Raw genomic sequence first — 24,814 nt, forward strand, 5'->3', positions numbered from 1 at the left:
TATGCCCTATTTCAAGTCGGGGGTCCTTCCGAGCGCCGATATCGGGAGGCGCTGTGTGTGGTGACAACACACATGGCAGGATTATCTGTGAAGATTATCGCTTGCGTCTCGGCGCGCCCTTACGATTGTCGGGAGGGGAAATTCGGGGCTAAAATCGGGGCAATTCTCCTGCCGTGTGAACCAGGCTTTAGTAAGGTACATCACTTTTACTACCACTGTAAAAAAGCCGCGTAGGGCCCAAGACAAGGTAAAATGAATGTTTGTGGGCGTCTTCAGCGGAGAGCATGGTCGTGGGACAATGATAGCAGGACATGTTGCACATTTTGATTCTGAAATGCTCCCACACTTATACCATTTTCTAGCTTTTGCTCATATTGTGGTTTAGAAGCGTAAAAAGCAAATTTTTAGGGGTGTGAATTGCCTAGTACCTGACGATTCGATTCGTATCACGATTCATAGGTCACGATTCGATTCCATACCGATTAGTCCCGATACGAATTTACAAGTCGATTGTTGCCATTATTTTTATTTAAATTTAAAAAATACTAATCAGTAAACTTGTAAAGTGTAAGATTTGCATGAAAATGTATTATTTATTTATCTGAAACTTCAGTCTTATACAGGTTGTAATCTCTTTCATGTTTGAACAGCATTAAAATTAAATATTAAGGCTTAATGTTCCATTAATATAACATTCCCCCATGCTTAAGGTGTGAACCCTAAGACGTTTTGGTGAATATTTTTCCATCAAAAATGGATATTTAAAAATCGATTCGGCCGCCTATTGAATCGGTTCGAGAATTGCGCGATGTAATATCGTGATATATTGCCGAATCGATTTTTTTTTAACACCCCTAGAATGTACCCTGTTCACTTGTCCGGATCATTTTTAAGTTAACAACAAATGTTCATTTAAAGATTGTCGGGACAGCAAATAAAGTTCAAATGTCAGTTGACTGGTACAAATTATATTGCACCTTCCTCTGTACATTTTAGGAAGAGGTCACTGTGGCCTACCTGCCATGAGCTGTCTTTTGTTTATCATTTGTTTTTGTTTGTTTTTGGCGTTTATTTTTTTATTTTTTTTATTTTTTATTTCTTATTTTTTTTCCAGATCATTTCACTCAGCAACAGTATGTCGTGATTCAGTTCTGCTTTGTTTTCCTGTCTTAGAAGTCTGATTATTCTCTTTGTCTTTGGATTGTTTTGCTGACAGCTACTGAACTGTCTACCAAGATAGCATTTTACAGCCAAAGTCATAACATGACCACCAGTCACCAGATTGACTAGCAAGGTCCAAACTTTTTTTTGCCCTCTCGTCTATTGGCCTATCCCCTTCTCATCTATGCTCGAAGCAACCCCTGTGTAAGTTGCACGGCGAACAAAACCAAGATAGACACACGTCTCCAATTTGAACCAATAGTGTTAAATCTATGAAAGAAACATATGGTACAATGGCATTGAGCTGAGCGATTGAACGACGTGCACAGCATCATTCAAATATCCCTATATCACCTTCCCCCATTGACAAAACATTTTCTGGGGTCATCGTCTGACTTTTCATCTTCGGGAACTCAAAGAGGTAGCAGCAGCTGTGCACTGGGAAATGCCACAATTGCACATATGCAAGTCAATAAATACCCTGTGGCATTATGGGATTTTTTCTTTTTTTAAATGCTTCTAGCATTTAGCCTTTGTTCTACCAATATGTTTGAACGATTTTACCAATATGTTTTTACTATATCATATACTATAACAATATCATTTTTGCACCTCTATATCAAATTGTGTCGTTATCAAACCTATTGAAATAAGACAAATTAATACATAACTAATGAGCCGCCATGCAGTAATGTAATCAGTCGTATTTCTCTGAACAAATAGCCATCAAGATCTACTTTGCACTTTTTATTATGTGGCTAAACCTGAATTTTAAGTTGTCTTTTTAGCATAGGAAATAGATTTCAAAAGCATTCAGAACAAACACGTTGTTATGGAGACATAGGCAAACAAAAAAGGAGCTTTGCCTAATTTGCACTTATATGAAAAGCATCAGGGGCTTGGTCGCCCACATGATCCTTTTTTGTTGTCATTGTACCTGCATTGAGAAATAATGATGTGTCATGGCTGTAACCACGATCACTTAAAAAAAATACAAGTACTATCATCAGTTGTCTGAATTGTTGTCAGGGAAGTAGAGGGAAGTCTCATTTCCACCGTTATCAATTTGGCATTTGAGTGTTTGCATCCCGTTTGAAAGACAAGGCTTGTCACTCATATAAATTCTGAGCCTCCAACCCAAAGCCTGAATGACATACTGGAAAGATGATGTCTGTTTTCATTGAAGCAATATAACCAATTGGCCACATTATCTTAATCACCCACTCTGTGTTAGTTTGTCAACCATTTTGCAACCAAGGGATGCTTGGCTCAACTGATCTGTTAAAAACACGCAATTAAAAAAGCTGGAAGCACTCAACTACATGATATATTTCATTTGGGTGAGATAAAGCACAGTACAGGTAATGTAATTGCAATTTTTGTTCAAGAGCATTATAAATGAACTACTGTATACAGTCTCCGAGGATCATTACTCTAAATAAAAGGGACACAATATTTAAAAATAAGACATTGGCCTACGTCAAGAGAGTAGTCCTGATGCTTTCAAATCAAATTGAGATTGAGATCCTGTCTGTCTATTTCTCAGAAAACAAACAGTTCAACACAACTGGGAAGTAATCCAAGTTATACAGAAATAATTAAGATGTGATGTTCTCACTGCTTAGGAATAGAGAGTAAAAGACTGATGTAAGAAAGGGTATTTTTATTATGAAGTACATGCAGCCAAGCATGTGACTAATGATTCATCAGTGCAGGTATTAGAAGAGCCCAAGTTTACAGTCAACGGCCAGGGAACATGTAATTTCCTGACTAATGCTGGTGGCGTCTGGGGACCGACTCACCAGTGCCAAATGACTGGGACTAGCCACAATCTACACACGGACATTCAAGATGAACTGAGCGAGCAGTGTCTGGGATAGTATGGGATGGATAACGATAAAAATTAATGACTATTCTAAATAATGTATATGATTGATGCGTTATAGTAATGGGTCGATGGGGACGGGTCTCGAATAAGCTTCGGCTTCTACCCGTCAGCCCTTCTTTCAGATGTCAATGTTGCAAATGATGTGATGTGATTGATGTAAACTGTAATGTGTCCGAAAGGAAAAAATGAATAAACTAAACTAAACCACATGCTATAGGATCAACAGAAAGCATTCTGAATGAAAATAACAAGAAACCTATAATGTGGTTGTGCCTCTCTCTGTCATGTACAAAGCGCCAGCTCAATTTACCTCCCCCCTTGAGGAGAATTGATCAGGGAAAGAAGCGATTAGAAGCAAACAAAAACAGGTTGTTGGAAAAATCTCTCATCTTTAATCTAATTTTCACTGTGCAGCTACCAATTGTTAAAGAGGATTAGAATAGGGCATATAATTGGCACGGAAAAATGGAAACAGATGATGAATGTGTCATCTGTCAATTGACACAAAATGGAAAATTACCAGAGGTGATGGGATCTGTCGGACCAAACAAACACATTTTATAATTGTTCAAACCATTGTTGTTCGATTATTCTAGAACAAATGTGGGAAGGAAACAATATTTTTTTTAGTATTTTCTACCAAAAATAACTACCCATTATTTGTTAATTTCCCCAGTCAATCAAGGACATTTTGTTGAATGCCTGTCCGTTGTGTCAATATGATGTAATTCAAATAGGATTTTTTAAATACTAAGGGAAATAATAATTCCCTTAAAATTATAACATAATGCATAGAGGAGGCAGTTAAAGAGCTGTTCAGGTTGGAGGTAGGTAGGTTAAAATTTGCCACGAAGCTGGTAATGTGGTATACGCATCTCTGTGCACACCAGTTCAATGTTTGCAAAGTCAACAATGAAGTCAAGGGCCACAGACGCATTGTTTCAATGTCTTTGGCCTTTTTGAACAGTACTAGACAGTAAATAGTGTTAAAGGGACAGCAACATGAAAAATCAACTTTTTGGAGCTTTTAGCCATGTTAAAATGCGAATTCCTCACCAAAAACATGATCGAAGTGGTGTTTTCCTCCAATCGCCCCTCTGAGAAATTCTAGAAAATGAGCGAGGGCTCACTTTATGACATTAAAGTACGGACCCACACCCGCACCACCTCTTCGGACTAAACACATGCCCACTTTCTCTGAGACCTCCAAGGGATAGTGATAAAAGTAGCCTTTATAAGTAAATATTCTGTCCAAATGAATTCAAAGCAATCAATTATCCTTTACATTTGCAATGCCAATTGCCTGTCTTAAAATCCCACAAAGGTTCTGACTGACACTTGTGTAATCTACAAATACAACTTGTGCACTGTTGAACCTGACTGAATAAATAGTATAGTGGTTAGTGTGCTTGCTCTGTAAGCAGCAAGTCCCCGGTTCGAAACCAGCTCAGGTTTGTTATCTTCCCTCTCCTCTCCTCTTCCTCCACGATTTCTTGCGGCAAGGAGCCATTTTGTTTCAAATGTTTATTGAAGAATTGATGGCTTGCGAGCTCCAACAGCAGACTGCACCGGGGGCGCGGCAATCACATGGGGAGAGGTGGGGTTTTACTGAACCGGGTGTTTTACTTCCGCGTTACAAAAATAACCAGCAAAATACCTAAAATTTCATTAAAAAAAATATATATATATATATTACATCGCCATGGTCGATTGGCTGGCAACCAGTCCAGAGTGTCCCCAGCCTATTGCCCAGAGCCAGCTGAGATAGGCGCCAGCACCCCCCGTGACCCTTGTGAGGAATAAGCGGTCAAGAAAATGGATGGATGGACATCGCCATGGTGTCAAAGTTAAGATTTAATCATTATATGCCTATAGTTAACTTTAGGAAGGGCTTAAAATACCGTGGTGCAATCCCTCTAAATTTAAATGTGTTAGAATATTACAATTGAGTGATATGGAAATTTAGAGGTTAAGCATGAGCTTGGAGCAGATTGCGATCAACTTTGGAGGGTCCGCTTAAGTTAGTTTAATATAACTGACAAATGTTCTAGAATTGATTGCTTTGTGTAGCTTGACACCTGTCTATATTATTATTATGTGTCTGAGTACACATATTCCACATTATGTGACATCACGGATAACTGGTATAATAGGTGCTGACGTAAACACCTGGGCAGTTACTGCCCATGCATCCTACCCCTCAACGCCCTCATCAGCACAAGGGTTGCTAATTGGATATGGCAGGGAATTGCTGTGTACTTGCCTTGCAGCGACTTGTACCCTATAACCATACACAAATCGATCTGACATGTGGTATTAGATTAAATTACCAAGCAGCGCAGTGACAGGGAAAAAGATGTGCTCAATCTCCACCACTATATCTCACACGCACCCTCCCGAACCTGCTGGAGAGCGGGTTGATGTGCAGCCAACCAACATGAGAAGCTCCACATCCAAGCTCTGTCAAGCTCCTACATTGAGCCCAACAAAATATATCCAGGTGACCAGTGTTAGGATCGTTAGTTTTTAAAAGTATTTCGTTATAGTTAATCATTACTTGCTCAAAGAAGCAAAAGAAGTAGCCGATTTAAGCCTGGTTCACACGGCAGGAGAATCGGCGCGATTTTAGCCCCGAATTTCCCCTCCCGACAATCATAAGGACGCGGCGAGACGCAAGCGATAATCTTTACAGATAATCCTGCCGTGTGTATTGTCACCACACACGGCACCTCCCGATATCGGCGCTCGGAAGGACCCTCGACTTGAAATCGGGCATATCCAACATGTTGGATTTTTTTGGCCCGACTTCGCTCCGTGCAGCAGATTGACGGTGACGTGCAGCCAATCAGAAAGCGAGCCAGCGAGGAAGCCGGTGGGGAATCCAAAATCAAAACAGTCATGACGCAGCAGATAGTCCGTGCTCGCGCTATTACACTCTTTTTATTTTTATTTTTTAATTATTTGTATTTTTTATAATATTTATTTATTTATTTATTTATTTATTTATTTATTTTTTATTTAAATACACGCGCACACATTCTCCACAAATAAACGTGGTCTCCGGGTGGGACGCCAACTCGCTCTGCCAGCACCGAGCCGAGGGCAAGCGATGTCTTGCCAGTGCCCATTTACGCTCCTTTTAACAACACCTTTTCTTTTTATGCCGCTTTTTCGGCTGAAAACCAGGATCGACTCATGTTGACGACTCGGAAGCCACGTTTAATCTTGAGAGGTTTCGCGAGACTTCCCGTCACATTCTTGAATGAACTCGGCTCGTGTGAGGTGTGTTGATTGTGCAGTGTGGCCGCGCACCACACATCGTACGTTCAAAACTGGAACTCCCGTGATTTTTTCTCTTCACGTGTGTTGTCTGTCAAAGATTGGAAATCGGCCGACAATTTTAAAATCTTGCCGTGTGAACCAGGCTTTAGAAATTGAATTTCTTCACAATAAAAGTAACTCGAAATAGCTATTTTCAGTACTTAAAAAAATGCTTTATATCTATATATATATTTTTTTTTAACATTTGAAATGAGTACAATGAGCAGGTAATTCTACGTAAACTTCAGTCTTTATTGTCCCTAAACTGACAATGGGAGGTTTATCCTGGTCTTCGTCTCATTGTTGTCCTCTTTTGACGTGGCTACGGCCTACAGTTGCCGTTTGTGTTCAAAAATAAAGAAGGTGAGACAACCAAGTAACGTCTGATGTTAACTATATTTGGGAGACTCTCCAATACGTAAAATCTTGCATATCTAGTACCAACAGTGGGCAGGAACTGTCTGGGCAGGCCATAAGCCTAAGTGTGCACCTGGAGTACATCCTCCCTCCTTATTCATTTGGAAACATTGGTAACATTTTTTTCCCAGACCGATACCAGTACGAGTTCTCAATTCTTGAGTAGTCGCTAATACCGATACCAAGTACCATTTACTTTGAATACTTTAGATTTATAAAATTTCCAAAAAACAATGACAGATCATTTTAAAGAAAGCCCTATTAATATCAATGTAACATTTTTCCTTAATTAATGACAATTTTCTATTCTTCTAATTTCTAGTTCCTGGTCATAAAAGAGCCACAAGAGTGAAGTTGATACTGTTATCGGCCACCGTCACGAGTACCAATACCTTAAAATAAGGCTGGTATTGGCACCACACCGATTCTTGGTATCGGAACTCGCTCATCCTTAACATTTAATTTTAGTAACACTGGCATTATGTGGCATGATATATTCATTCTATGGTCCAGTATTGTTCAAACATACTTTTAAAATACTGTAATCTTACATTTCCATAGTTATCATCAGTCTAATACATATTATTATTCATGAGGGCATCTTGTTGTACTGATACATTTGAAATCACATCTTCATTTCTTATCAATATGATGCATTGTAACAGATGCTGCAAATGTATTTTCTATCAATACCAGTAGTATTTGGGATCAAAGCAATACTGTCCTGGAGGTAAAAGAAACGACTTTAAAGTAGTGGTTGGGTGCCATTTGAACATATTAACCTTTCATTTGTTCTCAGTGCCAATGCAGATAAAAGAGAGACTGGATTTGCTGAAATAAATGGCAAATTGTTCCATTTACATCCTGCTAGCACGTGCTTCTGAGCGCCTCCTTTTTCTTCTCCGAGACACGAAACCAGGAGCTGCTTGCTGCCCGTGTCAACGGTCAATGTTAATGTGGTTATAGTTAACTGCTGTTGCTGCTGTTGCTCACCCGAGAGGAAGCGCCACTTCTCCAAAATTAAACTCTGCATAGCTTAGACAATACCAAAGTTGGGGGAGATTTCATTTAAATCCCACTTTATTGAATTTTGCTATTAGCTTATTTGATCATTTTTACATTTCTTATTGCTTTTTGTTTTCATTTTACATTTTACAATGATACCAAAGAGATTTTGAAATGAAACGAGAAAAGTGGTCATCTTAGCAATCTCATCATTTGCAACATGAGTTGTTTTGTAGCGTGTTGAACAGGATTCTGCAACAGTTTGCTCCTCGAATCAACTTCCACGTAGATAAAGATAAAGGCACAATAGTGTCATTGTTACCAGTCGTACAGCTGCACACACAGCTAGAATACTGCACTAATGAATGCTGCTCAGCACCTACGGGTTGATGGCAGCTGTTCATACAATGAGGACGACATATTTTCCAGAGGGGATGTCTCTAGATGTTGTAAAGCCCTGTAGAATGTGTCCTCAGCGTTGTCATTTTAATAAGTGAAATAGTGTAATAGACAATGTGTGGAGTTTTCTTTCTTTTGATATTTTCATGGATGGGCGCATCTAGAAAAGGGGCATTTGTGCTATTGTCCGCCGTTATGGGATGGAATATAGCTGACTCCTGTCCAATTGTCGTGGCCTCCCTCATTTGCATTGAAATTAAGGCATTACGAGCGCACGTCGTGCTTGACATTGCGGGAACAAATTGACCCGCTGGGCTCGGAGAGATGAGATTAACGCACTCATATTGTGTTTATCCAGACAAACTGCAGGATCACCCCTTGCATGATGTAGTCGGCCGCGCATGTGACGTGGGCAGTTGGAGGCTGCTTGCCCAACCGACTGCCCCATCGTGCATCAGTGTCATCCCCCCCATCCCAGTTGTGACGTGTGGTCAGGGGGGTACTATTAAAATATTTGAAAGATGATAATTTGTTCAATGAATTGATTTCTGCATTGATTCAGAGGGATTGCCCCACACTGTTGCCATATTTGTGTGAAGGCTGGAGGCCTACAGCGCTTCCATTTTTCTTATTCCCACGATTCACGTGTTACCCGCAATTCCCGATTTTGTACCCGATTTTTCCCCATGTATTTTTAATGGGAGATTCAAAATTTCACATTTCCTTCCACATTTTTCATCCGATTCACTTCGTTCCAACTTCAATATCCATCATGAGCTCTTCCAGCTTTTCAGTTCCAAAATTCACGCCTTACCCACAATTCATGATTTCGTACCCGAATATTTCCCACATTCTACATTTTTCATTTACTTCCACATTATTCATCCGATTGACTTCGTTCCAACTTCAATATATTCCAGCAATTCAAGCCATGAGCTATTCCAGCTTTTCAGTTCCAAAATTCACGCCTTACCCACAATTCCCGATTTCGTACCCGCACATTACCCACATTCTACATTTTCCATTTACTTCCACATTATTCATCCAATTGACGTCGTTCCAACTTCAATATATTCCAGCAATTCAAGCCATGAGCTCTTCCAGCTTTTCAGTACAAAATTCATGCCTTACCCACAATTCCCGATTTCGTACCCGAATATTTCCCACATTCCACATTTCACATTTACTTAGACATTTTTCATCCGATTGACGTCGTTTCAACTTCAATATATTCCAGCAATTCAAGCCATGAGCTCTTCCAGCTTTTCAGTTCCAAAATTCATGCCTTACCCACAATTCCCGATTTCGTACCCGAATATTTCCCACATTCTACATTTTCCATTTACTTCCACATTATTCATCCAATTGACGTCGTTCCAGCTTCAATATATTCCAGCATTTCAAGCCATTATACTCTTCCAGCTTTTCAGTTCCAAAATTCACGCCTTGCCCACAATTCCCGATTTCGTACCCGAATATTTCCCACATTCTACATTTTCCATTTACTTACACATTATTCATCTGATTGACGTCGTTCCAGCTTCATTATATTCCAGCAATTCAAGCCATGAGCTCTTCCAGCTTTTCAGTTCCAAAATTCACACCTTGCCCACAATTCCGGATTTCGTACCCGAATATTTCCCACATTCTATTTGTCACATTTACTTCCACATTATTCATCCGATTGACCGTTCCAACTTCAATATATTCCAGCAATTCAAGCCATGAGCTCTTCCAGCTCTTCAGTTCCAAAAATCATGCCTTACCCACAATTCCCGATTTCGTACCCAAATATTTCCCACATTCTACATTTTCCATTTACTTCCACATTATTTATCCGATTGACTTGGTTCCAACTTCAATATATTCCACCATTTCACGTCATGAGCTCTTCCATCTTACCACCTAACTTACCATGCGTGGCGGCCATTTTCCAAATTACGATGAATGGCGGCCATTTTGGATAAATGATTAGATATGCCCAGGATTTCCGCCATGTCGTCCACCGGGGGCGGCGGCCATCTTGGCCAATTGATTCGGGAAGCCTAGGATTTCCGCCACGTCGTCCACCGGTGGCGGCGGCCATCTTGATTGATTGGGTATGCCTGTGATTCTTGCCAGGATATTCCCTGACCTGAACAGGAAGTGACTTCATATCAACAGGAAGTGACTTCATATCAACAGGAAGTGACTTAATTTCAATAGGAAGTGACCTAATTTCAATAGGAAGTGACCTAATTTCAATAGGAAGTGACCTAAAATCAACAGGAAGTGACCTGATTTTAACAGGAAGTGACCTGATTTCAACAGGAAGTGACCTCATATCAACAGGAAGTGACCTCATATCAACAGGAAGTGACCTGATTTCAACAGGAAGTGACCCGATTTCAACAGGAAGTGGCCTGAAATCAACAGGAAGTGAGCATGCTAGTGCTACGTTAGCATGCTAATGCTAGCTAATGCTAATGCTAGCTGAACATGCTAATGCTATTACTAGCTTAGCATGCTAATGCTAATGTTAGCTTAGCATGCTAATGTTAGCTTAGCATGTGAATGTTAATGTTAGCTTAGCATGCTAATGCTAATGTTAGCTGAACATGTTAATGCTAATGTTAAGCTAGCATGCTAATGCTAATGTTAGCTTAGCATGCTAATGCTAATGCTAAGTTAGCATGCTAATGCTAATGTTAGCATGCTAACATTAGAATTAAACGTTTTAAACCAATTTAAACCATTCTAACTTCAGCATGTTAAGCTCATTCCATGTCATTCAACATCATTCAACACCATTCAATATCATTCAATATCTTTCAATATCATTCATCATCATTCAACATTATTCCAAATCATTCCACAAGTATTCATTCAGCTCTCCAGCCTTCACACGCCATTTCCCCAGAAATGGCATTTCTAGTTATGAATGAAATACGACATCCACCACACACATCAGCGGCGCATCCATCCTTCTGTCTGCCTGCGCCAAAATCAAACCTAAAATTTGATATTTGACATCTCATGATAACCGGTACTGGAAAGTTTGCATTTGTAGAATGGATCCTGGAGCATAAAGTAAGTTATTTGAAAAACCTTTTTGTGCGCGATTGCGTCATCAATGGCCATTGTAGGCTTCGACAACTCAATATGTTTGAACCAGACAAGCAAATACGTCAGGCATAGTAAACATATGATGAAGATAAAGCGCTATTTAAGTGCATTTATATTTTTGATTAAATACACCCTTCCAGCTGACGTCACCGCTTAGCTCCCGCTGTGCCTCCCGGAGGGCAAACATCCCCTAACAAATGAATGTAGAGCAATCATCACTGACGTGTCATATGATAAATGAAAGATAGTCAAGGTTTGTGTTATTTGGTATTTGATAAAATGTAACTTATGTGTTCAGGTTTCTTGTATTGATTTTGGTGGTTCAACATGAAATTCCTCTTCCACTATCCGGTCTCTTAGTGACATAGTTTTGCTGTATGTTTTGTTGGATCCAGATTTGAGGAGTCGAGTGTTTTTGTTTCTACCAGCACACTTTCAAGTAATGGTCTGTGTGATGTGAAGCTGAAGAGGCCTTTAGCTTCCACATTCTCTCCACAGTGAAATGTTGTTATAGTCTTCATGGAAGAGCTGTAACAAAGCCAGATCACATTAGACATGACCTGGAGATACACACACACGCACACGCAACCCATAAATGCTGAGCAAATGGGCATTTTGTAGCTAGGCAGAAGTCATCAAGGATTTCTTCATCTCAACAGTAAGTTGTATTGGTAATGTTGGGATTTGCGGCATGGCATTTATTGGCTTGTCGTGTGACAAGTAATTTAGACTGTAACACATACATTCTGTCAAAACCTGTCATTCGTTCAATGTTTATAGGATGCACCTGCCGCCATCCACATAACCCAATCCCAACAAACGAATCTCTACCTTAGCAGTCACTTTACACTAAATTGCATCTTTCCAGTTTTAACAGTGTTTTTTGTTTTGTTTTGTTTTGTTTTGTTTTTGTTTTTGACGGAGTGGGTTACATATAGTGCGTTACTATATAGTAGAGGTGTGCAAAATTTCCGATTCTTAGATTATTCACGATTCGGCCGTGCAACAATCGAGAACGATTCACAAATGTCCAAATTCCGATTATATAAATATGCCAAGGGAAGCGAAACGAGCGAAAAGTACGCGGAACTGAAACGCAGTAGCGCGCGCGGTCTTCGGGACGCTTTTTGGGACGGACCGAGAGTACACATCCACAACTCACGCCTCGAGATTCAAAACAACAACAAGCATGGCTGAGCTGACCAACCCACCTCTTCGTGAGATCAGACCTGCTCCGAAAAGGCAAACAACTTCAGGCGGAAGTATCAGCTAGCTGGCTGCAGTGCGTCGGTTAGCGTTCTACAGGGCGCCGCGCAGTGATACGAACGAACGAACAGAAAAGTAGTGGCTGGCGGTAATGGCGTCTGACTTTATTCAGAAAAGAGTATTGTGGTGGAAATGTATCACGCTTTTGAAAACAAATAGTTTTTAGAAGAAAAACGCTTTATTTCCGAGACCCCAGCCAGCTTGCTGGACTATTTTCCTCTCGTCCAACGCCGAAGTCAGCGCTGATCGCACACACGGGAGGTGAGGATCAAATTGAGATTCATGTTAAAAAAGCCGAACGATCCCATTAATGTTTACACGTTCATGTTTACACAAGTTAAAAAGCAGAAAAGCACTTGAGGTTTTTTTTTTTTTTTGTACCTCTGAGAAACTTTAATGTTTACATGTTCATCTTTACACAACTTAAAAAGCAGGAAAGCACTTTTTTTTTAAGGCATTTGTATTGAAGTAGTAGTTCACATTGTCTTTCATTTATACCTCAGTGCACTTTTGAGTGGATAAAAATAATATATTTTTGCTCAATGCTATGTTTTATTCTGTTGAAGACTGAATATACTTAAAAGCTGTTGTTACAGAATGAGGACTTGAGTATTTTATTTACTGTTTTGAACTGTTAACTTGATACTGAAATAGTAGTTTATTTAGGCCTGAGAGGACTTTTGTACTATTTTTGTAACTAATGTACGAAACATTAAAAGCGCCAAAATACATTGTTTTTTTTCTGCTGCCTGGGGGGAAATCAATAATCGTTTTATAATCGAATCGTCGCCTCTGAATCGTAATCGCAATCGAATCGTGAGGTGCCCCAAGATTCCCACCTCTACTATATAGTGAATGAGGGTTTAGGGTTAAGGGTGGACATTGGGACACATCGATGTTCTTCCTTGGTTGCATCAGCTTGCCTGCATTTTAACCCTGCCTCCAAAAAATCAATACCGAAGTGAATTGTCTCTTAGCTGTGCATTTCGATGTTCAAATGATATATCGAGCAGGCTTACTGTGCATGATGTAACAATGTTATAGTAATCAAATGTGTGCATCAAATAAAGCTAAACTGGTAGAAAACACACGTACCTGTAGTCTTCAGTATTTTTGTGTTTTGGACATTGTCCCTCTGCATCCCTTACTGACTTCCCTCTCGTGAAAGTGTTTCATTTTCTTTTTTTTTTTTTTTCCCCACACGCGTCACAGAAAAACGTATTGTTCTCCTCATGTCCAAGGCAGGGGAATTTACCAAACCACTCAGATATGATATGTGTGCAGATTAAATGGTTCTTTTATCGTGTCATCTTGCTTGTTTTGCGCATATTGGCGTGAAGAATCAGACGCAATTTTTTGCATTGCTTCCACTGTAGGTTTGCATCAAAACGTGCGATCCCTCGCTACCATGCTGCTACAAACATACATAAACAATATGTCAGTGGATTAAAAAGTCATGTTTAAAAAAAAAAAAAAAAAAACTTTTGTGATTATAATTTGCTTCAGTGGCCACTGTAAAAATTGTGGGATTATTGGCATTATTTGCATACGGGGGTTTGTGCTTTGTCGCAAGAACTTTTGACACGGGTTCTCCTGGGGCAATTTTAGCCAAAATTGGCTCTTCGCCTGTGTGGCGTGGCGTATGTGGGAAATATTCACCTCGCCATACCCTGCTTCAACTCGCCATTGGTAATATGGCAAATGGGGAGCGAGCACTCTGAAAATGTCAACTACTTGGCTGCAACCAGCAGAACCACGCTTGATTCAACATGTTTTTTTTGTCGGCTATGGGAAGAATAACAGCATCCACATCAACTACTGTGACAGTTTTTATGGGAAGCGTTATTCGGCATCAGAAACATGCCTTTACAGCTGCTGTTTTGGTTGTTCGTTTTTTTGGAGGGTTTTGTCCCGGAATCCGTAAATATCCTGGATTGGCTGTCAACCAGTTCAGGGTGTACCCCGACTACTGCCCGAAGCTGGCTGGGATAGGCTCCAGCGCCCTCGCGACCCTTATGAGGAATAAGCGGTCATGCAATTGGATTGATGGAAACCATAAATATCCTGAAATAATCAACAAAGTAATAGATATATCAAACAAACAAATTAACTTACTACTAGTACTAGTAATTACAGTCATTGAATTGAATCCCATCTCTCCTAATTGGTGAAGCCATGTTTCTCTTTTGCTGTCAGCCATCATGAACATGGATCAAGATCAAGACTGTCCATCATCCACTGAGCCCTTTTGAACCCTTCCCCCTTGCCAGCTTGTGCTCATCTCAGCTCAGCTCATTTATGCCAAGCCTAACTCAATCACAGACTTCCACCAGAACCATAGCGAATTACTGCAAGGGAAATTACAGTCATTTGTCTCAGTCGACCCAAGTTGTATTGGCTTTCTTTTTCGGTCTATATATACCAGGACACCTGTACAATTTTCATCCTCTTTCTCCTCCTCCACGTTACGTTGGGCTCTTTTGTCAGCTATCATATTTGACTACAGTAACCTGCCAGTCGGCACAGACCACACAGTCAAATGGAATTGTTTGTGTATCGGAGGAGGTGTCATGACTGTAGATGGGCAACAAGCTCTTGGGCTTGAAGCAGGTCACCTCTGCATCACAACACTTGTAATGTGGGATATGTGACTTGTGAGCTGTGGCTGTCATTAAGGCTGGCGGGGGTGGGGTTTAATTGCAGCTCTTTCATCTCACACTGAATTGCCACTTTCAGTTTGCGTCAGAGGAGGAGAAGATGTCAGTAGGTCGGCTCCAAGCATTTCACCACTGTGAGTCGGATTCTTCAGAATGACATACATTTGTGATGTGGAAAATGTGTGACTTTTTATTTGAATGTAGATTCTTCATCTTTATTAAGAGAACAGCATAAGATTACCAATAATAAATACTTTTCAAGTTGCATTTACAAATTTATACAAATATTAGAGGTGAAACAATTATTGTTTTGTTTTTTTAAATTCGATTTCCATTTGCATAGTTTCTATTTAAGAACGATGTTAGTCTCTTACACAACAATACGATATAACACATGGACACAAATGTGATGCAAGAAAATTCACTTCAAGTTTTTGGCAAAAAATAAATAAAAAATACTGTAAGAGAATGGGGCGGCACGATGGCTCCGGCCTTCCTGGGTGGAGTTTGCATGTTCTCCCCGTGCCTGCGTGGGTCTTCTCCAGGTACTCCAGTCTCCTTCCACATTTCAAAGACATGCATGGCAGGTTAATTGGGCGCTCTAAATTGTCCCTAGGTGTGCTTGTGAGTGTGGATGGTTGTTTGTCTCTGTGTGCCCTGCGATTGGCTGGCAACCAGTCCAGGGTGTACCCCCGCCTACTGCCCAAAGCCAGCTGAGATAGGCTCCAGCACCCCCCATGACCCTTGTGAGGAATAAGCGGTCAAGAAAATGGATGGATGGATGTAAGAAAATGAGTGATATATGAATTGCGTATGAACAAATACAATCAATAAATGGAAAATAGATTATATTTTATTAAAACACAAATTCAGACCATGCTGAATGATATGTTGTTTATCCATCTATCCATCCATCCATCCATCCATCCATCCATTTTCATGACCACTTATTCCTCACAAGGGGGAACTGGCGCCTATCCCAGCCAGCTTTGGGTAGGAGGCGGGGTACACCCTGGCCTGAACTGCTTGCCAGCAAATCACAGGGCACACAAAGACAAACAACCATCCACACTCACAAGCACACCTAGGAACAATTTAGAGCGCCCAATTAACCTGTTATGCATGTCTTCGGAATGTGGGAGGAGACCGGAGTACCCCGAGAAGACCCAGGCAGACACGGGGAGAACATGCAAACTCCACCCAGGAAGGCCGGAACCCGGACTCGATCTTACGTCCTCAGCACTGGGAGGCAGATGTGCTTATCAGTCATTCACCGTGCCGCCTCATTTTGTTTACCATAATTTGCTAGTCTCCCTCCCTTTATACAAACAACATAAAAAATAAAATAAACGAGGACAACTTTTATTAATGAAAGATAAATATTTAAGGAAAGGGAGGGCTTGGGAAAGTACATAAAAGCCATTAAAAAACAATGACAAACAAAAACAAAAAACAGTGAATTAAAGTTCTGCAGTAGCAGTAGTCTAGCTAGTGCAAAAAAAAACAAGAAAAAAAGTATTGTGCAAAGATGTAGGCATTTAACAAGTGAAGTACTGCAGGTTGTGAAGGTATTGCACAGTATAAATGTTCAAGTTGTCATTATTACAAAATAAAAAATATTGCACAGTGTGGTTGACAGATTGTGATGTCATTTGTTCAGGAGTCCGATGTCGTGAAGCTGTTTTGGTGACATGTGGGGATTTCTTGCCTTTCTGTCCTGTGCGGTACAGTTCCCCATACCAGACTGTGATCGAGTTGGTCAGGATGAGCTCCATTTTACATCTGGAGCAGTTGCGGAGTAGTTTTGTGAGAATTCCAAATGTTCTCAGCTTCTTCTAAAAGTACAACCTCTATTGAGGCTTCCTGATGATTTGCTATTTGTTGTGGGTCCATGTGAAGTAATCACTGATGTGGGTACTGAGGAGTTTGAGAGTTTTCATTTACCCTCTCCACCGTTATCCCATTGATGAGACTCGGTGCTCTTCCGCCTTTGGTCGATAATAATCTCTTAAATCTTAAGCAGCATTTGAAAAGAGAACCTTGTCATCATCACATTTCTCGTGTTGGAGCCCTGATTCATGTCAATCCATTGTTGCAACAGCTCGTCAAGGTGTGAGCACTCTTATTTTACTGCGGACTAATTAGTTTATCCAATCTGATGCATGTGCTTGTTTTAGAATTAAAAATTACATGATTCCATATTTTTTGTCCACTTGTTCAAAAAAATACGACTAACAATTTTCTTTCTTTTATTAAGTGTTTCTTAAAGCCAGAAGTGTGGCCATTTTTAATAAAAACATATTAATTAATCATAACCAGTCTTTTCTTTTTTACATTACAGACAGAGGTTATCAAGGGTCCGTGTGGCAGCGTGGGAATGACCTTCAGGCATGTGCCTGCCAGTGAGGGCGATGCAGTCCATGTAAGCATCGAGACGGTGACACCTAACTCCCCCGCAGCCTTGGCAGACTTGCAGCGAGGTGATCGCCTCATCGCAATCGGAGGTTTGAGATGGCTTATTTGACGTTGGTCTTTGCAAAAGGCATTCACAATTTTCAATACAAATTTGACTTGGGTATAATCTGGTTATCGAAACAAATGCAATGTCGAAGCAAATTAATTAAAAGTTTTTTATTCAGTTTTTCAGAATGTTAATTCACGTGCCCATTTTTGGCAGGTGTCAAAGTGACATCGTCGGTTCAAGTGCCCAAACTTCTGAAGCAGGCCGGAGAGAGGGTAGTGGTCCTGTACGAGAGGCCAGTCCGCCACCAGACTCCACCCCTCGGAAGCCTGGGGACTCTTCAGGAGGGATTTGGGCAGCTGGAAGAACCGGGCTTCATATCCCAGGCGGGGGGATATGAAGAAGATCCGGCCCCCATCACCACTCTGTCTGACATAACTGACAGTAAAGACATGGATTCTGAATTTGAAGAGTTGGTCGTCGACTCCAAACCCAGCCAGAATGTTGGCCCCATCAGCACCAGTGAAAATAAGGATGATTTTTTACTTACAGTAAACCAAAGCCCAAAAAAAACAGTGGCCAACTTGGCTTCAAAACCTCTTGGAACGATATCACCCATCCTCAACCGTAAGCTAAACCTGGTGGGCCTCCAATCACCACTAAAGCCCCAACCTAAAGAATCACCAAAGCCCTCACGACAGAAGACGAGCAATGATCCAGGAGATAGTTTGCAGCGCCCCACAATACCGCCTCCACCCCCGCCATCCCGTCCACCAGTGCCACCAAGACCTCAAATACGGTTGTCATCTGCCAGCTCAGAAACCCTTTCTTCCGAAAGTGCTGATTCCACATCAAACACAGCTCCTGTAATATCTACTGCAACAACCACGCCGAGTGCTTCTGAGAAATCTCCTGAAAAAGCTCCTCTGACTGGAGCCAATGAAGATGTGGGTGAAAAGACTTGTGTCAAACCGAGTGAGGGGAAGTCCACCAGGCCGTCAGAGTCCAGCGACGATATTTCAATCTCATCCTTCACTAGTTGCAAGGCTGACCAGGCAAAGGACAAAGTTTCAGAGAGTTCCTGCAGCACACGGGACAGTCTAGAAGAGCACTCCTTCTGGGAATCCCCTGAAACGATGTTCCGTAACCAGACAACACGTTGGCCCAAGGCCTCTGTTGTGTTTGAGGTGGACAGCAACCATAAGTACCTTAATGTGGCCCTTTGGTGTAAAGATCCCTTTAAGCTGGGCAGTTTGTTGTGCCTGGGTCATGTCAGCCTCCATCTGGAGCATGTAGCCCTTGAATGTATGGCAACATCTTCAGCAGAATATCAGAGCACATTTCGGCTTGGGCCTCCAGAACCGAGAGCTAACGTCAGCCGCACTGCACTACGCAGCCTCAGCACCCACAAAGGCTTCAATGAGAAGTTGTGTTATGGAGATGTTACTCTAAATTTCTGTTACCTATCGGGGGATGATTTGGACTATCCTGGATTGGCAGAGAGGGAGCGTGAAGGGAGTCTCCATGATGAAGATCTAAGAGAGCGCGAAAGGGAACATATCTCCACAACCACGCGTGATGACTTGGCCTACGGTGCCATGCAGCTAGTTGAGGTTCGCCACAACTTCCAGGACACTCAGTTCCAAAACCCTACCTGGTGTGAATATTGCAAAAAGAAAGTTTGGACTAAGGCGGCCTCACAGTGTATGATCTGCGCCTACGTTTGCCACAAAAAATGCCAGGAAAAATGCCTTGCTGAAAATCCCTTCTGCGTGGCAGCGACCGAACGTCGAGGAGCTGACCCCGAGGCCAAGTCCACCATCAATCGGGCCACCACTGGCTTAACCCGCCATATAATCAACACTAGCTCCCGCCTGCTTAACCTACGCCAGGCCCCCAAGACTCGCCTGGTTGAACAGGTAACGGACGCGGTGCCCGGAGCAGTGGATCCTTCCCCCAAACATACTCCAAACACCTCAGACAATGAAAGCAGTGATACCGAGACCTACACCAGTGGTGCCAGCCCCTCCAAGCAACCCGCCGGTAGCGGGGGAAGCAGCAAACTCGTTCGCAAGGAGGGTGGTTTGGATGATAGCGTGTTCATTGCTGTGAAAGAGATCGGCCGCGACCTCTACCGAGGTTTGCCCACAGATGAGCGCTCCCAAAAACTTGAGCTGATGCTGGACAAGCTGCAGCAGGAAATCGATCAGGAGTTGGAGCACAACAACGCTCTTCTGATAGAGGAGAGGGAGACCGGTGATCCCAGGCGTAAGGTGCTCATTAGTTCGGCCCTTTCCAAGTCCGGCGAAAGACTCCAGGCGCTCACTCTGCTCATGATCCACTACCGCGCGGGCATTGAGGACTTAGAGTCGGTGGAGAGCACCTCTCCTTCGGAGCAACAACAATGTTTTAAGGGCAAAGGCGATGGCCTAGAGGAGGAGGCCCTGATGGGAGCAGAGGTCTACGACAGTGACATCTGCAGCCCGGTGGACTTGCAACTGTTGGATGACATCACTGAGGAGCAGATCTGCGTGGAGGCGCTCCACTAAACAAGACTGGAAAGCATAAAATGGAGGAACATTGGACCTGTGTCCCTTGTTTTTTTTTTTTGGCGGGGTGGAGGTGAGGTTAGCTCACTATTTGAAATTGGGATACCGTCCATTGTTTTTTAGGTTGTCAATGAAATACATGAAGGAATTTCCCCGATGGTTACTCGGTTGCACCTGATAATGCTTTTATTTTGCACTGTGTCCATGCTTTAGGTTTGAAAGGGAAACAGAACAACATCGTGTTGCTGGTATAGTGTTCATTCGAGATATTTTTCTGAGGACTCAAAGTGTCTTTGTAAAACTTTAACCTTCTCAATGATGTTTTCACTCGGCGCTATTTTTGTGTGCAATGAAAATAATTGTTCGGGAGTAATTTACTGTAAAGGTCAAAACGACTCCAGCGGATCACATGGGGGCAAAAAACGTGAACACTGCAGTCCAGCTTTCTTACCTTTTTTGTTTGACGCACTTTTAGCAGACCTTTTTAATATTCAGAAATCAGTCCCTTCTTTGGGGGATTTTAGCAGCTGCACAATGAATGGAATGGGTATTATGTTTTCATTTTGGTTGCATCACCTCAGCCAAACATGGTTCATTTAAACTATTCATGTTTTTCATGAAGATTTAAAGGAGTTATTGTCCTGTTCTTGAATATTTTTAAATACATTTTTGAAATGTTTATTTCATAAATATGTGAATAACTTGGTGGATTTTTGATTTTTTTGTTCTGATTTCCAAATTATATTTAACCATATTTGGAGCTTATGTGTTTTTTTCTGTTTATCTTTTCAGTTTGCATTTAAGTGTGAAAAAAAAATATTAAAACAAAACAAGTTTCTGGATGATGTTGTACATGCCACCTGCGTTCATGAGTGGTGTGAGTACCCGAAATGTGTTCCTCAAATTGTTTTGTTGTTTGGTTTTTGCTACCCCATTATTTGCAGATATTGAGTATTGTTGTCTTCAGCGCTGACAAGCCATCAACTTCCGAAATGTTATTCTTCATTTTCTTGAAAGCTCCTGGAGAGCCACTGGATAGTGTTTTTTGGTTTTGTTTTGTTTTTCTAAACACATAAGTCTGTTCCTTCATTATTGCTGTGGTTACTGCCAATTTAGTACCACTGCAAGTCTCCGCAAATAAGTTTGATTCAAGCAGCACTAGTCAGAAATGATGCTATATTTTGGTTCCAATTGTCATTTTAAACAACAAAAATGTAAAAGTTATCTACAATTGAAGCCAGAATGAATAATGTGAGGCACATAATAAAAAGCCACCTTGAGTAATCTGGCTGAAACACTTGTACAGCATTTGGGATGAGAGTGTAAAATCAGTTTAAACATAATGCTGTAAAATTGAAGTCCATTTATTTTCCATATCTCTTGGTTGATCCAGAGCTGCTTGGCTAAGATGCTATGTTCTGTTTTGAGTTGAACTCCAATTGTTACTGGATCAATACTTACAGGCCATTGAGCTCTTGAAGAAACATAATTTTTCCAGCCTCTATCAATCTACAGCAGCTATGTATTACTTACATATCAGTTGATTGAACTACCAAATTAAAGCCAAAGGAGAGGTGGTTAACAGTACACGGACAATCACACGTTGGTGAGGTGACCACTTCCAATTCATATCTGATTGTGAACTGGTTGAGAGAAACTATTGTGCCCTTTTGAGCTAAGTCATTGTCCCAAAACGGCAAGAAAGTTGTGTTAGGTTTGAGTGATTTCTATTTAGTTTCTCCCAAAGCTTTGCACCTTGGAAATTCTCATCAGGTGTTGTTCAAGGTCATGTTGGATGATGGAGCACAGTTAATGACTCATTCCGAGGTCTCAGTAACATTTAATACACATTTGGTTTAGTGAAGTATTAGGACCTCATTTTACGGAGGTAATAGTTAGTATGAGCAACAAGTCATGATATTGAAAGTCCATAACAGTTTTCAAAATGTGAATGAATGTCTGCAATCTTTCTCATTGGCTATAGTAATATCACTGACCTTTTGTTAAAAAAAAAAAAAAAATCTCCAATGTTCACAGTAACTTCAAAACAGCCCTCTAATTAATGCAGGTCAAACTTTCTTCACATATTAGTTTGTTTTAAATGTGCACTTCTGAGCTACAGAGGCAGACGGATTAGAAAGTACCCAGTTGACCACCTTATGATGTTCTTATCTCAAATTTTGCTTGTTGCTTTTGTATACTTGCTGAATGATTTCCATACATGTCTCAGTCTGTCACTGTGCATTCAGATATGTGCAATATTCTTATGTTGGACATGAAGCTAATGGCTATTTAATTTGTCTTTTGTCATTTGATCTGTGTAACTGTCTGTCTCATGAAGTCACGCGGTGTGTCAGAAACCTGAGAGGTGACATTCTCACTGTAAAATTCACTTTTAGGCCTGCCAAGCTTTGCTTTTGCCTCTGCTGCTGCTGTTACAATGTGATCAATCGACCACACTACTGTTTCTCACTTGCTTGTGCTCATCACAGCTTTTCAGCAGGTAAGGTCTTCATATGGTAGGGATGTTGTGCAGTTTTTTTTTTTCTGAAGGTTCATGTAATGAAGCTTTATTGTACTTATCCTAAATTAAAAAAAAATAAAAAAAATAAAAAGCTTGAATTTATTTACTGTGCCTTGTTTTTCTTGTCAGCTAAGCCCTCCAAAAAAAAGAAAAGCTATTGATCACTTCAGTGTTTAATCGTGTATACGAACAGTACAATATTTAGATCTAAATAAAGTGTTGGCAACTTCAAATGAGTGGTGAATATGAATGGACAGGATTACGTTGACATTGGATATTGAGACAGGTTAAGCTGCCTGAAAAGGAGGAAGATTTTTGTTGTTAAATCGCCAATATATTTCACTCATTTCAGCCCCCCCCCCCCTTCTCATATCTGAATGGATTTTTTGAACATATTTTCTGTATTTATAAGCATCCGAAGAGTGCATTGTGTAAGCATCTGTAAAGTAATTAAGGGCCAGTGGTAAGATAGACATGTTGATTGCTGTGTCTGCTCCCACATTATCCTGTCAGAGTAATGTTTTTTTTTTTTTTTCCAGCCTTCGTCAAAATTGTTCACATTTTTGACACCAAAGTGAAAAGTATGCAGAGTCTTCGATGTAGCCTACATTCATGCACAAGTGTTATAAAGCAGTCTCCCATTGTTTGCATGATATGAGGAGGCAAGTGTTTAGAATATACCACATTTAATATCAAATAGGATGTTTCAAAGTGGTATGAAAACATTCCACATGTATAACTAAGGGGTTGACACACCTCTACAAATACTTACATTAATGGACATGGATACATAGCATATACATTTGTACATGTTCAACAAATCTAATAAAAATATTACAGGCCTTGGTGCACACACTATACAAGTATTGTGACCTGGACATTAAGATCTGAACAGAAAAGTCTCTCCCTAGTAGCTGCAGGGCAGTCAGAAAGTACTTTGGTTAAATTTGCAGATTTGTACTTCTTAGCAAAAACAAAACATGGTTATACTGTATTCAGAACCATTTGATGAGGGCTGTCACATGCTTCCACACAATGTAATTTTACTATGCCTATACTGTAAACTTACATTGTGATAAAAATCACGCTTGCCTTCTATTCATCCAGCTATTCTCTTTACCACTTATCCTCACAAAGCATTTAGGACAGAGGGAAGGTACACCTTAAGACTGGTTGCCAGCCAATCACAGTACAGTATAGACAAACAACCATTCACCAAACAAACATTCACACCTAAAGGTGGGTTCAAGGATATTTTTGTGGCTGTGTCTTCCGGGTGGATCATCTTCACGATTGTTTCTCAATTCTGTCAATCAATATGCGTAACGACGTCGTGCGTGCTCGTTCCTAGCTGCGCATGCGCACTTCCAGTGTTTGTAGCATGTAGCTAGCTTCGTGTAGTGAGCTTCGGATACAGCCATTCATCGTTGGAGCTCCACAGAGCTGACCGCATTACAGTCTTCTCTCACTATAACGCGGTTCACTTTTCGCGGTCTCGCTGTATCGCGGATTTTTTTTTAAGTGCAATTTTGCATATTTTTTTTACAGTAATATACCCATTTTATAAAATTTATGAAGGTTTGAACATTGTCAAAGTTTGAACAAGAGAGAAGTGTGAGAACATGTAAATGCCTCAATGAGAAAAGTGTATAAATTGTGCGGTCGGGGATTTTAGAGCCTTAAAACATTTTATAAGAGTTGTAAAACATAACGCTAACTACTTCGCGGATTTCATTTATTGCGGGTAATTTTTGGAACCTAACCCCAAGTGGAAAACGAGGGAACACTGTACTGAAAATAGCTGAGAGCCGCAAGAGGACATCCTTATGAAGCGAGGCCGGCTGCATAGACTGATGAAGATGAGCTCGGACGTTAGCGACATTTGAGAGGTGTTTACCACGGACGAGCAGGAGAGCTAGTAGAATGGGCTTCCCCATGCGCGTTTTTTTGTTTTTAAACGTGACAAACAGATGTTTGGCTTCCACTTTTTGAGAACATCATTGAATCCACTTTTTAGGACAATTTAACATCTTAAAATAACCCAAGAACATGGAGGAGCGT

The 24,814-nt window shown here is 40.9% G+C and overlaps 1 protein-coding gene across 1 annotated transcript in view; it reads left to right on the forward strand.

The window, feature by feature from the left end:
• pdzd8 (PDZ domain containing 8) overlaps positions 1 to 22,855 on the forward strand; it is a 52,435-nt gene extending 29,580 nt beyond the window's left edge. The window contains exons 4-5 of the mRNA XM_077495608.1: positions 17,561 to 17,723; positions 17,897 to 22,855. Coding sequence (XP_077351734.1) covers positions 17,561 to 17,723; positions 17,897 to 20,229 — 2,496 coding nt within the window. The 3' untranslated portion in view covers positions 20,230 to 22,855. The remainder of the gene's footprint in view (positions 1 to 17,560; positions 17,724 to 17,896) is intronic.
• The last annotated feature ends 1,959 nt before the right edge of the window (positions 22,856 to 24,814 follow it).

The sequence above is a fragment of the Festucalex cinctus genome, chromosome 14 (genome assembly GCF_051991245.1).
Source record: "Festucalex cinctus isolate MCC-2025b chromosome 14, RoL_Fcin_1.0, whole genome shotgun sequence".
Classification (NCBI taxonomy): Eukaryota; Metazoa; Chordata; class Actinopteri; order Syngnathiformes; family Syngnathidae; genus Festucalex; species Festucalex cinctus.